The sequence below is a fragment of the Pituophis catenifer genome, unplaced genomic scaffold, assembly GCF_029215685.1.
Source record: "Pituophis catenifer annectens isolate HBS135680 unplaced genomic scaffold, rPitCat1.0.hap2 SCAF_7, whole genome shotgun sequence".
Lineage (NCBI taxonomy): Eukaryota > Metazoa > Chordata > Lepidosauria > Squamata > Colubridae > Pituophis > Pituophis catenifer.
In genome coordinates, this window is record NW_027256887.1 from 3747525 (window position 1) to 3769917 (window position 22393).

The following is a 22393-nucleotide window of genomic DNA, read 5'->3' on the forward strand; positions in this document are numbered from 1 at the left end:
GAGAGAGATGAGAGAGAGACAGAGAAAGACAGAGAGACAGGGAGAGGGAGAGAGATAAATAGATAAATGATAGATGATTGATTTAGATAGAGATGGAGATAGACAGAAATAATAGAGGGATAGAGAGAGAGGTAAGTAGAGTGGGTGTAGGTGTGGGTGAGAAAGAGGGAGAGAGGGAGAGAGAGAGACAGAGAGAGAAATTAGAAGAGGTTTTAAATCAATTAAGGTAGAGATAACAATTCTCCAAAATGGAAGCATTTGGAGATTTGAATTCTGGTTGTACCTTGGAATGAAGCCAGTTTGGTGACTTTCACCCAATCTTTGGGCAAAGCAAGGGCAAACCAATTCCCAAACATGTTCTTTAAAATGTTCTTAAAAACTGCAGGGACATTCCAAAACAGTCACCAGGTGAGACCCCTGACTTGAAGGCACCAAATAATTGAAAGATTGTCTATCGCTCTTAACCCTCAACTCATAGCCTATAAGAAGTGAAATCACTCTCTTAACTTTCTTCCAAGAAGACGTGAATTTATTTACAAGAACGAGCCGGATTAAATAACGGCATCCGAAATCCCAAATTTAATTTCAGCCAGGATCTCTGGACAAGGGTTTGCATGCAAGCCACTATAGAAAGAGATCATAGTTCAAATTTTAAATATGCCCTTTGAGATGAATTAGAGAGCATGGCAAGTGGTTCCCATGAATCTAGACGTAACTTATACTTTTAGAATTATGTATCGTAGAAGATATTACTTTAGCTCCAAATTTTTATGGCCAGTGGGATAGAACTGCTGCCTTTATGTTACCTTGCTCCACTTCTTAGGATATGATGTATCCAGCAGTGGGTTTCACATTATGTTACTACCAGTTCACCCCACCCATGCGTACTCACTTTGCACACGCACACGCCCGGTTCGCATATGCACCTGCTTTCCGTGCATGCGCCCAGCCTCAAAAACATGCCTAAATAGGATGGCATAGAGCCGGGGCTGGTCCACCCACGATTTCCGCTACTGGTTCTGTCAAACCTATCCGAACTGGCTGAATACCACCTCTGGATATATCTCTACTAGGACTCCAAGAAAAACATTAAAAATAATGTTCTCTGCATATGTTATACTTCTGACAGTATTGTTAATTATTTACAAATGGCTGAGATGACAGTCTTGTACATAAGTTCTGGCATTGAGTAGATATCTTCAAAATTATGTTGCCGAACAACAAGACGGTGTAACTTGATTGAGAAAGAAAAAGCTATGGAGTTTGTGTGCAGGTTCTCAAGGCCTTGTTTTCTTTTATTCGTTGTAGATGATGGAAAAATGGGAGACTCAAGGGAGTCCACAGACAAGCTTATCTGCTCCAGCTGGGCCACAGAATATTCCCTTCCCACCAGCCCTTCACAGAAGCTCTTTTCCCGATTCAACAGAGGCCTTTGACCCAAGAAAGCCTGACCCATACGAGCTGTATGAGAAGTCACGAGCTATTTATGAAAGTAGGCGTAAGTGGAAGCCATGGTCCACCTCTGCAGAACCCTTGGCGAAATGTCTATGGAGATTCTTAATCATGCAGGTCATGGTTGTCCCAAAGGAGCTTCTTCAAAAGGCAACTGGACTTGGTTTCTCCTTGAAGACATTTCACTTCTCATCCAAGGAGCTTCTTGTCAGACTCTTATCACAACTGAAGGAGCTTCTTGGATGAGAAGCGAAATGTCTTCAAGAAGAAGCAAAGTCTAGTTGCCAAAGCATCTTTGGAACATTCAGATTGGCCTAATGGAATTGAATGTTGTAACTAATTGTAAAACAGCTAACATTTTTATTTGGTATGGAGACCAGGAGGAGGAGAAGAAAAGCTTCATGCATTTGTCTTAAATTTGCTGAAGGCACCCCTGATGATTAACTTCGGTAGGAACAGATGGGGAACGATACTGTTAGAAATTCTGTATATAGCCCTACAGAACAGACAGCGCACAGTCCACATGTGCTTTTCTGCTTAACTGCCAGAAGGAAGCAGGAAACTTTATATACAGAGAAAAGACATAGCACATACCACAAATGCAACTACAAACGTATAAACACTGCCATCTACCGGTTGGCTGTAGTTGTTGCACAAAATACGTGAACATTGTATTCCAACAGATACAACAGTCACGTCTGGTGATGTTCACCATTTGCATTTGTGTAAATTGGCACTTTGTGGAGAAAGGCTTGCTTTGAGTCCCCCCCACCTTCAGCAGTTAAATCAAATCAGTCTTCATTATGGTCACTGAATGTCAGGATGGTTTCACAATGCAGTTTGCCTTTGCTTGATGTATACAAAATGTTTTCATGTGTTTTTTTTTTTTTTGCAATGTTCAGTTGAAAATGATGCCATTGCTTTAGATTAAGATCATGAAATGTGCTTCCAACTAAACTGCTATATATACAGGTTCATAGATGTCATATATATTGGAGCAGGGGTGGGTTCCACTTACCTTTACTATCGGTTTGCAATGGCAGCGTGTGCATGCACAGATCTTCAGTGATGATGTCGGGATGGGTGGGCAGAGCCTCCCGCCACCATTACTACCAGTTCGCAAGAACCGGACCAAACCAGGAGCAACCCACCATTGTATTGGAGGCTAAATTGTATAACGAATGGTTGTAGGAACTGGGAGAGTCTAGTCTAATGAAAAGAAAGACTAGGGGTGATATTATAGCAGTCTTCAAATACAGGTAGTCCTTGACATATGACTACAATTGAGCCCAATTTTTCCGTTGATAACTGAGACAGCTGTTAAGTAAATTTCGCCCCATTTTACGACTTTTCTTGGCACCATTGTTAAGTGAACCACTGCCTTTGTCAAGTTGTTACGTGAATCTGGCTTCCCTGTTGACTTGGCTTGTCAGAAGGTCACAAAAGAGGATCACGTGACCCCCCCAGGGACACCGCAAACCATCCTAAATATTTTGAGTCAGTTGCCAAGGATGCTGCAACTGTCGTAAAATTGAAAAACAGTCACAAGTCGCTTTTTCCAGTGCCGTTGTAACTTTGAAACAGTCAGTCAATGAATGGTTGTAAGCCGAGGAGTGTCTGTACTTGAGGGGCTGTCACAGAGAGGAGGGAGTTGACCTATTCTCTGAAGCACCTGAGGGCAGGACACGAAGTAATGGATGAAAACAGTTGGAATGAGTTAGCGGAAGACGTATATGTTCCTGTAAATTGGCCAACAGTAATCTGTTCTGACCTAAACTCTCTTAGAAAGCAGGAAGCAGAGTCTTGGTCCCGGCAAAACCTCTTTTACTTACATGACTGTGAATTCCTTTCATTCACAGTCAGCAACGCCTGTCCAAATAGTTTTTCAAAGGAATATTGATAAACATAGACCTTATCTCGCTTGGAAGGCTGCCGGGTAACTAATTTAAGTAAGCCCGTCCTGAAGACATGGCTTTTTCAGCAAATTCCCTGATCTGCCACAAGGTTTTAATTGTCTGGGGATTTTAAATTGGCTTGTTTTAGCACTATTTTATTGTTAACCCAGGACTGGTTCAAGTTCCTCCCCAACCTCCTCACTGTCCGACTATGTTGTCAGCTCTGCTGGCGGGCCACATCATAATCTCTCCACAGGTAGCAACAACTGAGTAACTATTTGTTCAGCAGTAGACAACCAGTGTCCCATTGGGTCATCCTTTCAGAGTTATTTCCTTACCTAAATTGAGAAACCGGTGACCACTGGTTAGAAAAGTGGTGGATGTAGCTTCCAACTCACCGTCAGCTTCTCAACTGACTTTCCTCATGGAAAGCTATCCGTAAACATTGGAAATGATGATCGCATGACTAGGGCTGCGACACAGCAGCCCCAAAGCAGCCCCAATTATGCCAAATTTAATCCCACACGGGTGGTGAGTCCTGGATTTTGGACCCATTCTGTAAACTAACTCATGTGTGGCAGGTTGATTCAAAACCTAACGCTCTGGGATGTATTGTTTTGCCCAATGGAAGGTTACAATCAGGGCTGTCAAACTCTCGGCCCAGGGGTCAGATGCATCACGCGCTGGCCACACCCATACCTGTTCTGTCCCCAACCACACGCACACACACACCAACAGACGTTCAAGAGTTAAAAACCAAACCAGCCGGCAAAATCCTTTTCCTTATGATAACGGAACTTGGCAACAACCTAGTGGCTGCCTGCCAAGAGTTTATTATTTACGAAGAGGAGAGATAACTTCTCCCCACTTCTGGTACATCAAAAGAAACAGCTCAATAATTACAGACTCAATCAAGTCCAGAGATAATCCAGCAAAGTCTATAGCGAAAGTCCGGCAATGCAGAATGGCGTGGAAGCTTTCAGCTTTGTTCGTCACAAGGTTTGACTGGCCACCACGCTCCCTTTTATATCCTGTGGGGTGTGGTCCAGTGACTCAGCCTAATCTCGGGCATGCCTTTTCTTCTGTTGCGCACGCTTATCTCTGCGATGCTGCCAAGGATCCAGCCAAGACTCATTACCCTCATCACTGTCCATCTGTGGCTGCGTGGACGTGCTTGGCCCCGGCCCTATCTCTTGCCCTTCGGCGGACACCGAAGGCATTGCCAGAGAGGAGAGTCCTGGAGAGGGAGGCCTTGCCAACTCCTCTCCTTCACTCTCGGAATCCTCTCCTGCCAATGACACAGGCTCCAGTAACGGAGCCACAACAATACCCAATTTAGCGAAAGTGGGAAGTCGTGATACATCATGTGACACCATGACGACACGAGTTTGACACCCCTGGTACAACAATCAAACAGAGTTTTAGCAGACATTTAATTGACAGAATGTACGATCGCGGCAACTTAGCCGACTTCCATTTAGAATCTGTGTGCCATTTCAGGATCGCGGTGTGATCTCATGCCTTCCTCTGTGTTTAGTATTTGAGTCATTTTACTCATCTACAACGTTTTTACCACAATGTTTCCTCTTTACTGAGTTTCTGGGTGATCCGGCTAGCTATTTGCAGGAATTCAAATCTTTGCGCGCCTCCCAGCTCTTACGCTTCCATCTCCTTAGAAGTTATTTCAAGGAGAAAAGAGTATCGGAGGCTTTTCAACCAGTGGGATAGATGAAAGAGTGAGAGAGAGACACAGAGAGAGAGACAGACAGAGAGAGACAGAGACAGAGACAGAAATAAAACTGGATTACAATATTGTATACGTTGTGTAATGAAGAGAGGGGGGTACAAAATATCGTTTTATCCTCTTTTGTGAGGGAATTTCTTTTCCTATTCAAAGTTCGAAGTAGGAATTTCTGCTCCTTGTTTTCTGTATTTTGAGACCGACAGAAGCAAAAACAATAACTTTAGTCCTTTTGAGTAAGGGGGGATTTGAAAAGGTGACCCAGAAGCGTCCGATTGATTGATTTTGACTTCTAAGTATAGACTTCCCTAATGAGACAGAGGAAGGTACTTGCTCATGAAGAGGGATGTATTCCTTGTAACAGTGAGAATGTTGTGGCTGGTGTCATTTGCACAGAACATAAAATAATAGGGTTGGAAGGAACCCTGGAGGTCTTCTAGTCCAACCCCCCCCCGCCGCTCATTTCACCAGAACCTTCTAATTTAACCCAGAAATCATACGTGAAGCATAAAGTTGTCAGAAACCCTTCACATTCTAACACATTCTCCTGTTAATATTCCTACACACAGTAGGTATATAAACACACATGATAATTCTAATAATTAATTGATTCTTTCTGCAATCAAACAGAAAAGAGCACGTGTAATACCCCTTTTAGAGGAAAATTTCAAATACAGGAGAATATGAAGATATGTGTCTCTCTCTGTATCTGTCTGTCTGTCTGTCTCTCTTTCTGTCTCTCTTCTCTGTCTCTCTCTCTTCTCTTCTCTCTTCTCTCTCTCTCTGTGCCTCTCTCTTTCTGTCTCTCTCTCTTCTCTCTCTCTGTCTCTGTCTCTGTCTCTTCTCTTCGCTCTTCTCTCTCTCTGTCTCTCTGTCTCTCTGTCTCTCTGTCTCTCTGTCTCTCTGTTTCCTTTTCTCTCTTCTCTCTCTCTGTCTCTCTGTCTCTCTCTCCTCTCTCTTCTCTCTCTATACCTCTCTCTGTGTGTCTCTGTCTCTCTCTCTATCGCTCTCTTTCTGTCTCTCTCTCTCTGTCTCTCTCTCTGTCTCTCTCCTCTGTCTCTCTTCTCTCTATATACCTCTCTCTGTGTGTCTCTGTCTCTCTCTCTATCGCTCTCTTTCTGTCTCTCGCTCTCTGTCTGTCTCTGTCTGTCTCTGTCTGTCTCTCTCTCTGTCTCTCTCTCTTCTCTCTCTCTCTGTCTCTCTCTCTGTCTCTCCTCTGTCTCTCTTCTCTCTCTATACCTCTCTCTGTGTGTCTCTGTCTCTCTATCGCTCTCTTTCTGTCTCTCTCTCTCTGTGTCTCTCTCTCTGCCTCTGCCTTTTCTCTTCGCTCTTCTCTCTGTGTGTGTCTCTCTCTTTTTGTCTCTCTCTCTCTTCTTTTCTCTCTTCTCTCTCTCTATCTCTCTCCTCTCTCTCTCTCTCTGTCTCTCTCTGTGTCTCTCTCTGTGTCTCTCTCCTCTTCTCTCTCTATACCTCTCTCTGTGTGTCTCTGTCTCTCTCTCTCTCTATCACTCTCTTTCTGTCTCTCTGTGTCTCTGTGTCTCTGTGTGTGTCTCTCTCTGTCTCGCTCTCTATGTCTCTCTGTGTGTCTCTCTCTGTCTCTCTCTCTGTCTCTCTGTCTCTCTCTCTCATCTGTCTCTCTGTCTCTGTGTGTGTGTGTGTGTCTCTCTCTCTGTCTCTCTGTCTCTCTCTGCTCTGTCTCTCTTTTCTCTCTATACCTCTCTCTTTCTGTCTCTCTCTCTCTCTCTGTCTCTGTCTGTGTGTGTGTCTGTCTGTCTGTCTGTCTGTCTGTCTGTCTCTCTCTCTCTCTCTCTCTCTCCATCTCCCTCTCCCTCCCACCCTCTCTTTCTCTCTCAGATATGATGTAAGAGTCTTACCTCTTAGGAATACAAATTATCCCCCTAACATCAGACAGAAGTAGAGGGGAAAACCTCAAAGTCAAAAGATTTTCCCAGTTATTCTTCATCTTGGTGGGAGAGTTTACTCATCGTGACAAAATATTTTGGTGGCTTGTAGGATCTGACGATAAATCCGGATGCATTTTCGGAGATGTTTATAAAAACACCAACACCAGAGAAAGCCCTGTGAATGTGAAACAATTGTGATTGCTGGCAAGGAAACCCCAGAGGAGTTTTATGCTAATGGAAAGTGTCAGTTCTGCAGCCGATCGCTCTATGATGGGTGCCACAGTCTCTTAAAATATCCATTTTTAAAAAAAAGAGTCTTTACTTGCTTTTAGACATTTAGAGATTTTGCTCACATTCACATTTTTTTTTTTAACCTTTCATTCTACCGTACAGGTAGTCCTCGACTTACAACAGTTCATTTGGTGCCCATTCAAAGTTACAAGGGGGCTGGAAAAAGTGACTTATGATCATTTTTTCCAGAGAACCAATAGTAAAAAAAAAAAAAAATGCTTAAAAAGTTTTTTTTAAAAAAAAGTTCCAACGATCGCGCGCCACAGCTGTGATCATTCGGAACCTCTTTTTTTTTTAACCTTTTTAAAGCATTTTTTAACTCCCGGTTCTCTGGGGAAAAAAAAATGCTCAAAAAGTTTTTAAAAAAAAAAATTCTGAAGATCATCTGAGCGACGCGCAATCGTCGAAACTTTTTTTTTTTTAACTTTTTAAAGCATTTTTAACTACCAGTTCCAGCGAACCGGTAGTAAAAAATGCTTTTAAAAAGTTTTTAAAAAGGTTCCCAAGATCGCGCGCCACAGCTGATTCTTCCCACCCCCCTCGCTGTTCTACTTACCTTCCCAAGTCTCCTTTTGGTGCATACTGTGCATGGGTGCATGCACCGTGCGCTTGGCGCATAGCATGTATGCGCGGCTAGCGAACCGGTAACAAACCGGTTCAAATCTCACCCCTGAGTCAGATGCCAAGCATCTGAATTCCGATCACATGACCATGATGACGCTACAGTCGTAAGTGTGAAAAACGGTCGTAAGTCACTTTTTTCGGCACCGATCTAATTTTCGGTCGCTAAACGAATTGAGGGCTTATCTGTATTAATCTACCTGCCCAGTTCAGATCCTACTTGGGCTAACAAATCTTGCTGACGTTTATAGATAGCAGTGTTCCACTTCTTTTGAAAGGTTTGAATGCAGTGATGAAATGTAAAAGTTGTTACTACCGGTTCTGTGGGAGTAGCTTCGTGGGGGAAGGTAATGTGACTTCAGCCAAAGAGGTTGCAGAAAAAATGCTTTTAAAAGCCTCTGACGATCAGGCAACTCAGCTGGGATCGTCAGAGGCTTTTAAAAGCATTTTTTCTACAACCTCTTCGGCCAAAGAGGTTGTATTAAAAAATGCTTTTAAAAGCCTCTGACGATCCCAGCTGGGCTGCACGATCATCAGAGGCTTTTTTTTTAACTTTTAAAAGCATTTTTTCTCCAACCTCTTCAGCCAAAGAGGTTGCAGAAAAAAATGCTTTTAAAAGCCTCTGACGATCAGGCAACTCAGCTGGGATTGTCAGAGGCTTTTAAAAGCATTTTTTCTACAACCTCTACAACCTTTTCTACAACCAAAGAGGTTGTATTAAAAAATGCTTTTAAAAGCCTCTGACAATCCCAGCTGAGCTGCGCTGGGATCAGAGGCTTTTTTTTTTCTTTTAAAAGAATTTTTTCGGCCGAAGAGGTTGTAGAAAAAATGCTTTTAAAAGTTAAAAAAAAAAGCCTCTGATGATCGTGCGGCTCAGCTGGGCATGGGGGGGGATTTTTGCTACTGGTTCTCCGAACAACTCGCCACCATCGCTACCGGATCAGGCGATCCGGTCCGAACTGGGAGCATTTCACCCCTAGTTTAGTGTCTAAAATGTTCTTTAAAAAAGAAGAGGGGAACAATTGCTCCATAGTTTAGATCTCTTAAGAGAAGCATCTAATGCAGAAAGTAGACTGCCACTGTACAGCATGAGCTTACTTGGAAGTAAGTTCCGTTGGTTTTATTGCTAGGTTAGACTTAGAAAGAATATTTTTATTGTCACTTTGAATGTACATTAATCGGCATATATTAAAATGAAACTTCGTTGCATACAGCTCTCAAAAAGTCTCCATCTCTAATACACTACATCATCATCTTCTTTTAATGACACCCATAATCCCATGCGGGGTGGAGTCTGGGCAACTGAATGGAGCTGAGTCCTTACTGGCCGGATGCCCTTCCTGTTGCCAATGCAGAGTTTTTGTTCAGCAGATATATTCTCCTTGTGCCCAGAGAGAGAGAGAAATATCTGCCTCTATTTAGGATTGAACTCACAGCCTCCTGATTGTGAGGCGAGAGCTCCACCTCCAGGCCACCGCACCACTTCTAATATACACTACATAAACACGACAAAATACATAAATACAAAATTATGCATGTACCCACATATATTATATGAATTACGTGAATTATATGAACCTTATTAAAAATTACGGTGTTGCACAGCTTTTTTTTAAAATAGATTGTTAGTTCTTTCCTTTATAATCTCCTTGAAGTTTGCTGGGTTTCACATGCAAGATTTAATTGCCCCGAAGCTTAGGGCCTATCTACCTAATTGCATTGCTGTCTATCTAATTGAGGATTATTTCATTTTTATTTTTTTTTAATAAAGATACGATCAGGGAAAAAGAGTTGGGACTGCCGAGGTGATTTCAAAACCATCCCAGATTTCATAATAAAAAATATTGGTATTTTTACTTTGTCTAAATGTAGGATCAGGAATCTCTGTCCAAGTCATAAATGGTTCAGGGATATCGTTCCGAGCCTTTAAAATCTGCTCCTTGTCTCTGATATGATGGATAACCATCAGTTCTTCGTATTTCAAATTTACTTTCTTAACAAAAGTGGAAGCTATCACCAGAAAACAAAACAGCAGTTTTTAAAAGTAGTAATGGCCCAAAAAGAGGAAGGAGACATTATGTATGTTCACCACCTTGAGTTACTTATAAAAGTCATAAAGTTGGGATAAAATGTAATCGATCAATCAGTTAAGTAAGTAAATGTTTTTTTTTAAATTAGATTTATATGCCGCCCTTCTCCGGAGACTCAGGGCGGCTTACAATGCACTAAGCAATAGCCTTCATCCTTTTGTATATTTATACAAAGTCAGCTTATTGCCCCCACAATCTGGGTCCTCAATTTACCCACCTTAGAAAGGATGGAAGGCTGAGTCAACCTTGAGCCTGGGGAGATTCGAACTTGCATAATTGCAGACAGCTTAATGTTAATAACAGACTTTTTAGTTCCAACACTGGAAGATTTTAAGAAGAGACTGGACAACTATTTGTCTCAAATGGTATACGGCAGTAATGGCTAACCTTTTTGCCATCACGTGCCAAAACCGGGGGGAGTGCAGTGGGGTGGTTCGCGCGGGTGCCCACACCCATAATTCTATGTGCCCCGCACCCCGTGCATGTGTGCGGGACCCCCCTGCGCTCCCCCCGCTTTTGGCACACGATGGCATGGTGGGTCCAGTAGGCCCATTTTTCGCCCTCCCCATGCTCCAGAGATTTTCTAGGAGCCTGGGGAGGATGAAAACGGCTTTCCCCCCCCCCCCGAGGCCCTCCAGAGGATGGAAATGGCCCATTTGCCAACTTCCAGTGAAACCGGATGGCCCGTTTTTCACCCTCCCCAGGCTCCAGAGACTTTCTAGGAGCCTGGGGAGGGTGAAAATGGCCTCTCCCCCCACACCCCCTCAGAGGCCCTCCGGAGGCCGGAAATGGCCTGATTCCCTACTTCCGGTGGGCCCAGAAGGCCTGAAAATTAGCTGGCCAGTGTGCGCATGCACATCAGGGCTGAGCTTGCGTGCCCACCAATATGGCTCCATGTGTCACCTCTGGCATGCGTGCCATAGGTTCGCCATTACGGGTAGAGGGTTTCCTGCCTGAGTAAGGGGTTAGACTAGAAGACCTCCAAGGTCCCTTCCAACTCTATTATTCTGTTCTGTTCTGTTCTGTCCTGTCCTGTCCTGTCCTGTCCTGTCCTTTCTATCCTATCCTATCCTATCCTATTCTATTGATAAACTGCCAAGTAATGTCAAAGGAAGATCACTTTCATTTACTTCTCATATACAGGTAGTCCTCGACTTACAACCACAACTGAGCCCAAAATTTCTGTGGCTAAGCGAGACCGTTGATCAATGAACTTTGCCCCGTTTTACAACCTTTTATTGCCACGGTTGTTAAGTGTATCTGGCTTCCCCGTTGACTTTGCTCATCGGAAGGGGATCACTGCAACCGTCGTAACCTGGGACAGTGCCACCGTCTTAAATACGAGCCTGTTTGCCAAACATCCAAATTTGGATCACGTGACGGCAGGGTCGTGATTGTGAAAAACAGTCATAAGGTCATTTTTTTTAGCACCGTCGTAACTTCGAACAGACACTAAATGAGCTGTCGTAAGATGAGGATTACCTGTGTGTCTTACCTGCTTTGGGGGAAAAAAATATTTAGAGACAGATAAGCATTTTTTTTCCCACTCTGCTATTGGATGGAAAAGCATGACAAGCGAAGTCTGTTTCATTCTAACGTTCAGATTTAAGCATTTAATACCAAGTCAGAGAATAATATATGTATATTTCCGTGTCTGGAGAAATGTACATTTTGTTTTTATCTCTCTGTTTTTTCGTTCAGAACAAGCACCTCCCAGGACAGGAGTTCGAATGGATACCTCGGGCAAGTATTATTTTGGCTTCCTTGTGCTACCCTCCATCCTTCCTCCATTTTGTGATGTGCCTTGTTAAATCTCAGCTCGGAGCCACAGTCGGCCCTGAGTAGCCAATCACCATCCATCCCATGTAACGCATCTTATGTGTGTTTCAACTTAACAACGCAAAGAAGGTCCATTTAGTCAGAAATGGTGTAGGGCAGTAATGGCTAACCTTTTTGCCATCGCGTGCCAGGGGGTGCAGGGGAGGTTCGCGCACGTGCCCACACCCATAATTCTATGTGCCCCACCCTACGCATGCACGCGTGATCCCCTCTCCCACCCCGCTCCTGGCACACGATGGCTCGGTAGGCCTGTTTTTCTCTCTCACCTGGCTCCAGATCCTCTCTATGCATCTGGGGAGGGTGAAAACAGCCTTCCCTGCCCCTTCAGAGGCCAAAGGCTGTTTTCACCATCCCCAGATGCATAGAGAGGATCTGGAGCCAGGTGAGAAAGAAAAACGGGCCTTCCCCACCCACCCCCAGGCCCTCCGGAGGCAGGAAACATCCTGTTTCCCTACTTCTGGTGGGCCCAGAAGGCCCGAAAATCAGCTGGCCAACGTGCATATGCGTGCCAGAGCTGAGCTGGCATGCCCACGATATGGCTACGCGTGCCACAGGTGTAGGGTCTCCTGCTTGGGTGGGGGGTTGGACTATATGACCTACAAGGTCCCTTCCACCTCTGTTAATCTGTAATCTATAATCCAGAAACGTTCAACCTTCTTCTCTTTTCTTAAGATCTCAATGAAGGGAGAGGTTTAACAAATCCTTTGCCTCTGGAGATTCTCAATTATCCAGGTTGTAGTTGTCCCAAAGGTGCTTTTTTCAGGAGACAACTGGACTTACTTGTGGTTTTTTTTTCTTTTGAAGACATTTCGCTTCTCATCCAAGAAGCTTCTCCAGCTCTGACTGAATAGTGGGGAATGGAAGGACTGATACTCCTTGCAGACAGCTGGTCATTTGCATCCTTTTAAAGAGGCATTGAGGCCATTTGGAGGTTTATCTGTGTCATCAGGTGTCCTCAACGACTCTCTAAATTAAGAATAATCTCCTTTATTTCCTAGGATTTATTGTCCCATTGTCTCTTGTTTGAGGATAGATTCATTACGTATGCAAACCAACCCACCTATTACTTCATCCAGCATGTATTCATATTTACGTAGAAAACTGTTTCCATCTATCAAGTTTCTAACAAATGGCCACAATCCATCGTATATGTCTTTCTCGCTTGATGTGTGCACCAAAATATAGCATGAGTTTGCCTGATGGTTTAGGAATTATGATATTATTGTTTAGTTCTTTAGATTTAAATCCAATCCATTGCATTTCCCTCGATTTGACTAGTTTAAACCACTGCATTTCGGACCTATTTCCCAGATTATTACAGGTGTGAGATCTCATAATAGATATTATAACCAAAAGTGTAATTTACAAGGAATGTAACTGTCAACAAAATTTAGAGAGCTTTATATTTATAATTTGGCTGTAGGTGTCATTTTTAGCTTCAGCTGTGTTTTGCTTAGTTTTTAGTATTAATTTATCAGTAGATTTAAATATTTAAAAGTGTGATAAACGTCTCAATGTTTTCTAAATATAGAATGCAATCATTTTAATGTTGAAGAGCTTTAATGCTGACCTAAAAGTGATTTACTGGCTTTGTTCTATTTATTAATCAAATTTACATCGCCAGCCGTCTCACAGAATGTGACTCTGGGCAGCGTCCAACAATTTTATTTCAATAAAAATAGAAAACAACATGGATAGCAGAGGTGGGTTTTAGCAGGTTCTGACCAGTTCTGAAGAACCGGCAGCGGAAATTTTGAGTAGTTCGGAGAACCAGTAGTAAAAATTCTGACTGGCCCCCGCCTCCATCTATTCTCTGCCTCCCAAGTCCCAGCTGATTGGGAGGAAATGGGGATTTTGCAGTACCCTCCCCCTGGAGTGGGGTGGGAATGGAGATTTTACAGTATCCTTCCCCTGCCACGCCCACCAAGCCATGTCATGCTCACCAAGCCATGCCCACAGAACTGGTAGTAAAAAAATTTGAAACCCACCACTGATGGATAGGTTGTATAAAATGTCAACTACATCCATGGCAATGTTGCCGCTGCCATGATTTGATAGTTGTGAAATCTTAACTCCATGATTTTATCTGTTCGTGTTTGTTGTGACCCAGGCCCAAGTAAGTAGTAGGAAAATCAATCAGTGAAAAAACAAACAAACTTTATTCGAACAGCTGAGAATTACTTCATTCCCAGCGTCGTTCAACTAAATTAAAGCAAATTCCTCCCAACACAAATTCCTCAGTCCTATCGCAAACCTTGGTCCAATTAGGCAAACTGCCAAAGGCCTTTCTTGGCAAACGTTCAGAAGTCACAGATACAAAATAAATACAAGACGTAGATGAAGAAGAAGAAGACGAAGCTACCAACGCTGTTTTCCGGCAAAGCCCAAACGCCATTGCTGGTCTGTTTTAAGCCTTATGGGAGGGGCCAATCATCTCTTGGTCCTACTCCTGAGTTGTCCTCTTTGCTTGAGCTGCTCTTGCCTTCTGGCAGCTCTTCTCATGTGTGCATTAGGAACAGGCTCCTCCTGTTCCTTTGCCTCACTCCTATCAGTCTCTGGAGGCTCCGGAGTCTGTACATCACTCCCCGATGGCCCTGGCCCCATCTCTGCCTCCAATGCAGAGCCCTCATCCGGGCCAGCCTTCCCCAGCCTCCAGGACTGGCCCATGTTCTTCCTCAGCCTCATCGCTGTCTGACTCCGCTGCCAGCTCCGCAGGATGCTGGCGGACCACAACAGCTGTGTTGTTGTTTTCTTAATGATGGATGATTGTAATGTTTTGCAATCAGCGGTGGGTTTCAGATTATGTTACTACCGGTTCGCCCCCACGCACGCATGCTCGCTTCGTGCGGGCATGCACCCGGTTCGCACGCATGCCTGACTTCCACGCATGAGCCCAGCCTTCCGTGCATGTGTTTTGCTCACGCGTGCGCCTTCTGTGCATGCGCCCAACCTCAAAAATGTGCCTAAGTAGGATGGCATAGAGCAGGGGTGGGGCCGCCCCCGCCCACCCACGATTTCCGCTACCGGTTCAGGTAATCCGGCCCAAACCAGCTGAATACCACTTCTTTTTGCAATGTTTTTTATGTTGTAAGCCACCCAGAGTCGTTGGATACAAGCTGGGCTACAAATAAATTTCACAAATAAATTATTAATAATAACTGCCAGAATCCCAAGATAGCATAATTTTTTTTTTATTTGGCATGGAAAACCCCGTTTACAAAACCCGCATAGGCTAAGCAGCCCATGGCAATGTGGAATGAGTGTATATGGAAAATTTGGAAGTCTTCTGAGAATATTTAGGTTTTCTTCAGCTGAACTTCTGCTCTCTTGCTTGTAAATCTTTCCTTTAAAAAAAAATCTATAGAGATTGCCTTTGGAATTTTCTTTTTTCCCCCATAAAGTCTTGGTCCTAAAACGCTGGAGCAGTATTATATATAAACCCTTAAAGATTAAGTGTAGGACAGTGGAATGTTGATTGGGCTGATAAAAGTTCAAAACCAGTGGTGAAATATAAAATTTGTTACTACCGGTTCTATGGGCGTGGCTTGTGGGGGGGGGGGTAATGTGACTGGGTGGGTGTGGTCAACTTTTTTGTTTTCTTTTAAAAGCATTTTTTTTTTTTTGCTTTTAAAAGAAAAAAAAGCCTCTGACGATCAGGCAACTCAGCTGGGATCGTCAGAGCCTTTTAAAAGCATTTTTTAAACAACCTCTTTGCAAAGAGGTTGTAGAAAAAGTGCTTTTAAAAGCCTCTGACGATCCCAGCTGAGCCGTGCCATCATCAGAGGCTTTTTTTTTTACTTCTTTTTTTTTTTTGGCCGAAGAAAAAATGCTTTTAAAAGTTAAAAAAAAAGCCTCTGATCGCGCGGCTCAGCTGGGCATGGGGGGAGCTACCGGATTGGACGATCCGGTCCGAACCGGGAGCATTTCACCCCTGGTTCAAACGATTTCTGGAGGACCACAATGTTTGCAGTCTTGAAATGAGTCAATCTCACTGATGCAGGTATCCAAAACCATATTCGAAAGCATGGTTTGCTAATTTAAAAAAAATTGAGGGGGCTCCAAGAAAGTCAATCACATGAATTTTGATATGGATGTAGAGCCATTGCTCCATAACAGGAGAGTCTCTGTGGAGATTCTCAGTCATCCAAGTCGTGGTTATTATCCCAAAGGGGCTTTTTCAAAAAGCAACTGGACTTTCTGGTTTTTCTTTGAAGATGTTTCACTTCTCATCCAAGAAGATTCTTCGGTACAAAGGAGAGAGGTTTGGGAGGAGGAGAGGGAGGAAGACTGTGCGGTCTTTGGTGCTCTATGAGATTGGTGGTTGCAGACAATTTATTACCCAAACTAGTTAACATCATCTGATAATGTTATCTAGTTGGGTCATGAAATGTCTGCAAGAAAACCAACCAAGCTCAGAGAGCACCAAAGACCCTGGATAAAAGTGAGACTCTCAAAGCTTTTTGATGTAAAAAGGTAAAGGTTCCCCTCGCACATAAGTGATGGTCGTTCCTGACTCTAGGGGGCGGTGCTCATCTCCGTTTCAAAGCCGAAGAGCCAGCGCTGTACGAAGACGTCTCCGTGGTCATGTGGCTGGCATGACTCAATGCCAAAGGCGCACGGAACGCTGTTATCTTCCCACCAAAGGTGGTCCCTATTTTTCGACTTTCCTTTTTTACGTGCTTTCGAACTGCTAGGTTGGCAGAAGCTGGGACAAGTAACGGGAGCTCACCCCATTACGCGGCACTCGGGATTCGAACCGCTGAACTGCCGACCTTTCGATCAATAAGCTCAGCGTCTTAGCCACTCAGCCACCCTGTCCCTTTTCTCTAGACTGGCCATGCCGAATTCCTGCAACCGTTTCTTCATATGTTTTAGCCTCCAGGCCTTTAATCCTCTTAGTTGCTTTTCTTTGCACTTTTTCCAAACTCTCAACTTTTTTTTTTTTTTTTTTTGGTAATGTGGTGACCAAAACTGGATGCAGTATTCCAGGTGTGGCCTTAATATATGCAAATATAAGGCTGGGCAACTTCAAAAACTAATTTTAAAAAGTCCTTTGGAAGCTGTCATTCGTTCCTTAGAGCAGCAGAGTCTTTTTTTTTTTTTTCATAAGTTCACATACAAGGCAGAAATCAACTCTCCATCACCTATTATCTTGAACCAGGTTCCGATTACAAGGAGTTAGATGTTCATCTTCGGAGAATGGAATCCGGATTTGGCTTCAGAATTCTTGGAGGAGATGAACCGGGACAGCCGGTAAGTGGGTTCTTGACAACTTTATACAGGTGGATTGCTAGGGGTTCGTAAGGGTTCGGGAGAACCTCTAGCTAAGATTCTGTGCAGTTCGGAGAACCTCCAAATCCCACTCCTGACTGGTCCCGCCCACCCCACCCCTCCCAGGAGTCTCCAAACGGTCCATTTTGGATGCAAGTAAGTATAGGGCACACACGGAGGCTCGGGGAGGGTGAAAAACAGGACTACCGGAAGTTTGGGAAGGCCGGAAATGGGCCTGTTTCCAGAGGGTTTCCAGAGGGTTTCCAGAGGCCATTTTCGCCCTCCCGGAGGCTCAAGAAAAGCCTCCGGAGCCCGGGGAGGGCAAAAATGCCCCGCCCCTGCCATGGTGCAGCAGGCTGACTAGGCCACGCCCACCATGGCCATGCTCACCAGCAACCAGGCAGAGAACCCCTTGCTAAAATTTTTGAAGCCCACCCCTGTTGGTGTCTATACCGATCAGAAATATATACTTGGATAATGGCGGTAGTGAAATGGCAAATTTTTTAAAAAACTTGTTCACATATTGAAGAAAAGCAAGCCTCTTGACTGATCACCATCTCCATCTACAAGCTGACATTGCGAATCAGTCTGTACGATGTTACCCAGAGTGTATTGTCTGTCTCTTTACGCACCTCATTTTTTTTTCTTGGCATCGTTCCAACGATTCTGATTTACAAACTCCTGCAAAATGTCTTCAGGTAGTATAAAGCTCCGGTTTGGGCAACCAAACAGCACGATTGTCCTTCAATGTTTTTTGGAGAAAATGAGCATCGTGCATTGCTGCACGGCTCTGGGAAAAAAATGATTGCTGGGGAAGTATAATAATGCTGGGATTTTGAGGAATGCGTTTTAGCAGTCTGCTTATTGTTCAGTCTTGAAAACCGTCAAGTCTGTATCTTGAGATTCAGTTGCATTCTGAAATTCATAAGGCCGTGATTTGCAGTATTCGTTCAACATTGCAGCATCCAATCACAATGGAAACATTTTCCATTTGGTTTCCATCAGTTTTATTTCACTCATGGACCAGTATAGAACTAGTAACACAACACTTATGCCAAAATAGATATAAAAGTAAAGAATAGTGTAGAGTAGAGTAGAGTAGAGTAGAGTAGAGTAGGGTAGAGTAGAGTAGAGTAGAGTAGAGTAGAGTAGAGTACAGTACAGTACAGTACAGTACAGTACAGTACAGTACAGTACAATACAATACAATACAATACAATACAATACAATACAATACAATACAATACAATACAATACAATACAATACAATACAATACAATACAATACAATACAATACAATACAATACAATACAACAGAGTTGGAAGGGACCTTGGAGGTCTTCTAGTCCAACCCCCTGCTTAGGCAGGAAATCCTACACCACTTCAGACAAATGGTTATCCAACATCTTCTTAAAAACTTCCAGTTGTTGGAGCTTTCACAACTTCTGGAGGCAAGTTGTTCCACTGATTAATTGTTCTAACTGTCAGGAAATTTCTCGTTAGTTCTAAGTTGCTTCTCTCCTTGATTAGTTTCCACCCATTGTTTATTGTCCTGCCTCCATGTGCTTTGGAGAATAGGTTGACCCCCTCTTCTTTGTGGCAGCCCCTGAGATATTGGAAGACTGCTATCATGTCACCCCTAGTCCTTCTTTTCATTAAACTAGATATACCCAGTTCCTGCAACTGTTCTTCATATGTCTTAGCCTCCAATCATCCCCTAATCATCTTTGTTGCTCTTCTCTGCACTCTTTCTAGAGTCTCAACATCTTTTTTACATCGTGGCTACCAAAACTGAATACAGTATTCCAAGTGTAGCCTTCCCAAGGCATTATGAAGTGGTATTAACACTTCACATGATCTTGAAGATCTCCATTAGTTCTATGGTATTGTCAGCCCTCCAAAATAGACCAGAGTAGGAAACCAAAGTTATATAAGCTAACATTAAAAAGATAAAGATTTCCATGTCCAGTCATGTCCAAGTCTAGAGCACAATGCTCATCTCCGTTTCTTGGCCGAGGAAGCCAGTGGTATCCGAAGACACTTCCGTGGTCATGTGGCCAGCATGACTATACGTCAAAGGAACATTGTTACCTTCCCACTAAAGTGGTACCTATTAATCTACTCATATTTGCATTATTTTGAACTGCTAGGTGGCCAGGAGCTGAGAGAGGAACAGAAGCTCACCCTGTCACGTGGGGGGTTGGGTCTCAAACACAGAATGTCCGCTTTCCAACTGGCAGATTCAGCATCTTTAATCACTGAGCCATCACGCCCCTTAGGCTTCCATTACACTCTTGAAAATCTGAATAAGCTTTTTCCATCCCTCCCCTTATCTTTGTTTGAACTAGGGAGGGTCTTGTTTGAGGTGCATACTTGGTTACAGATCTGGTCCAGATTCGGATTACTTTTATCTGACCATTTCTTGGTTGTAACTTTTCCTCCTGTTCCTGAAAGTTATTCCTCTTATCCATTACTATGTCAGGTGCCGGGGAAATCAAGAAATTCAGGCAATTCAAATGAATATAAAGATTGATTCGATGGTTAAGCTGTCTCCAAGAATCTGGTCAACTGACAGTCAAGGGAAATGAGTGGGAGATAAGAAAGGCATTCAAGATGAGCTGGATTTAGATCTCTTGCGGTCGTACAGGGACTCATGACATATGACATGTTTGACCCCTCCCTTGGGCTCAGCCTGGTCATCTCCTACATACTGATGTATAGAAGTCCAAAAAAGGGGGGGCATAGTTGTTTGGAGCTTATACTTGTCTTCTCCCCCCACTCTCTGTTTATCTTTTATATTCGCTATGCTCTGAGACATTCCAAACTCTTAGGTTCCTCTTTGTCCTTGATGACAAAGGGTCAAAGAACGTCTTTCTTTTCTTTTTCTTTTATGTTTTTTTATTTTCAAAGGGAGTTGTTGTGACCTAGGCTTCCTGAGTCATTAAAACACACGAGTAGTCCCAAAAACCTCTTTTATTGCAACAGCTGTGAATTATGTTCATTCACAGCTGAGTCCCAATTAGTTGCAAAATGTCCTTCAGGATAATCACCAACCTTTATCTCCCTTGATACTCTGCCAAAGACCTACTTGGCAAAGCCACACGGAGTCCAGGATCAAACAGAGATGCCGACTGGGAAATGAATTAACAACGTTGCTTTCCTGTAAAGTGCCCACGTGTCTTTGCTTCTCTTTTAAGCCTTATGGGAGGGGCCAATCATCTCCAGGCCTTCCTCTTGCGTCGTCCCTTTTGTGTTAGCTGCTCTTGCCTTCTGGCAGCTCTTCCCATGCGTACACTAGGAACAGGCTCCTCCTGTTCCTCTGCCTTTCTGCTGTCTGACTCTGGAGGCTCCGGAGTCCGCGCATCTCCCAGATGGCCCTGGCCCCATCTCTGCCTCCGATGCAGAGCCCTCGGCTGAGCCTTCCCCAGACTCCAGGACTGGCCCATGTTTCTCCCCAGTCTCCTCACTGTCCGACTCCACTGCCAGCTCCGCAGGCTGCTGGCGGACCACAACAGGGGTTTAAAAAAATGTGTATATTTTCACTGGAAAACTCCTGGGCTCCTTTGGGGTGTCATTAAAGCTCTTAGATGACAGCGCTAATATATTTGCCTATGAAGTAATCTAATATTGTTGCTCAGTGTCCAAGACGCAGAACTAATGGTGTGCCTTCACCACTGACTGATTTATACACACATCTATGCTTCCCTTATGATATCCGTCAATGCTTCATCAGATGAAGAATGACTCCACTGGAAAGCATTACTCATTTCGTTCACGCTCTCAGTTGAGCTGAATATTCAGTCAAAGGTCACTTGTGTTCACAAAAGCCGAAGGGCATACAGTAAATATCGGCTGTGCAATCACCCCAAGGATTGCGCTGAAGCACCTGGATGCTTGATTGTTTTCCTTGTAGTCCTTGACTTACAACTGTTCGTTTAGTGACCATTCATAGGGACAACAGCACTGGGAAAAAGGAACGCACCGGGGGTCGTTCAGCTCCCGAACAAAGAGAACCGGTTCGGTGACATCATATTGTCACCGCTACTGGCTTGGGGGAACCGGGCCGAACCGGGAGAAACCCACCACTGGAACGTACGGCCGTTTTTCCAGAGTTACAACCTTTGCAGCATCCCCATGCTTACGTGATCAAAATTCAGAATGCTTGGCAACTGATTCGCATTTATGATGGTTGGGGTGCCCAAAGGTCATGTGATCCCCCCCCCTTTTGCGACCTTCTGATGAGCAAAGTCAATGGGGAAGCCAGATTCACTGAACAACCGGGTTCCTAACTTAACAACTGCCGTGATTCACTTAACAATGATAGGGCAAGGAAGGTCCTAAAACTCAAGTTAGCAATAGAAATGTTGGGCTCAATTGTGGTTGTAAGTCGAGGACTATGTGTATAAATAAGCCATCAGAGATCAAGCACCTGGCACGGAATTTCGATAACGCTTCATGCACCATGCTTTCTAACCAAGCGGATTCCCAAACGAAACGGGAATCCTTCTGAAATAACCGATCACTCCATCACTCTTCATGATCTGTGATGCTTATCACTGATTAGGGACTTCTTTCTTCTTCTTGTAAGAGGCAACTCCTCCTCTGAAGGGTACATGCTGTGAGAAAGAACCAAAGTAACTTTCATATTACGTGGGGTCCTTGGTGCTCTCTGAGCTTGGCGGTTTTCTAACAGATGTTTCATTAGCAAACTACATAACATCATCAATGCTAATGTGCAGATCAGTAGCACTCATGATTTTACCTAGTTGGGTAATGAAATTTCTGCAGGAAAAGAACCAAGCTTAGGGAGCACCAAGGACTCCCCAGTCCTCCTCCTCTTCTTCCTCCTCCTCCGTTCTCCTCCTCCTCCTCCTCCATTTCACAAACTCCACTCCCTTCTAGAGCTGACGACATTACCTAGTTAGGTCATGAAACGTTTGCAAGAATCTAGGTCCGAGAGTAACAAGGACCCCATAGTCATCGTTGTCATCCTCCTCCTCTCCACAAACCCTACTCCCTTCTAGCACTGACGACATTATCTGGTTGGAAGAATCAAACTCTGACTACCAAGGATCCCTCAGTCCTCCTTCTCCTGCTCCTTCTCCTCCTTCTCCTCCACACAAACCCCATTCCCTTCTAATACTGATGACATTATCTAGTTGTGTCACAAACGTCTGCAAGAATCAAGTTCAGAGAGTACCAAGGACCCCACACTCCTACTCCTCACAAATCCCATTCCTTCTAATACTGATGACATTATCTAGTTGGGTTATGGAACATCTGCAAGAA

The 22393-nt window shown here is 43.9% G+C and overlaps 1 protein-coding gene across 1 annotated transcript in view; it reads left to right on the plus strand.

The window, feature by feature from the left end:
• MAGI2 (membrane associated guanylate kinase, WW and PDZ domain containing 2) overlaps positions 1-22393 on the plus strand; it is a 265689-nt gene that overhangs the window by 177820 nt on the left and 65476 nt on the right. The window contains exons 12-14 of the mRNA XM_070946864.1: positions 1309-1498; positions 11696-11737; positions 16995-17086. Coding sequence (XP_070802965.1) covers positions 1309-1498; positions 11696-11737; positions 16995-17086 — 324 coding nt within the window. The remainder of the gene's footprint in view (positions 1-1308; positions 1499-11695; positions 11738-16994; positions 17087-22393) is intronic.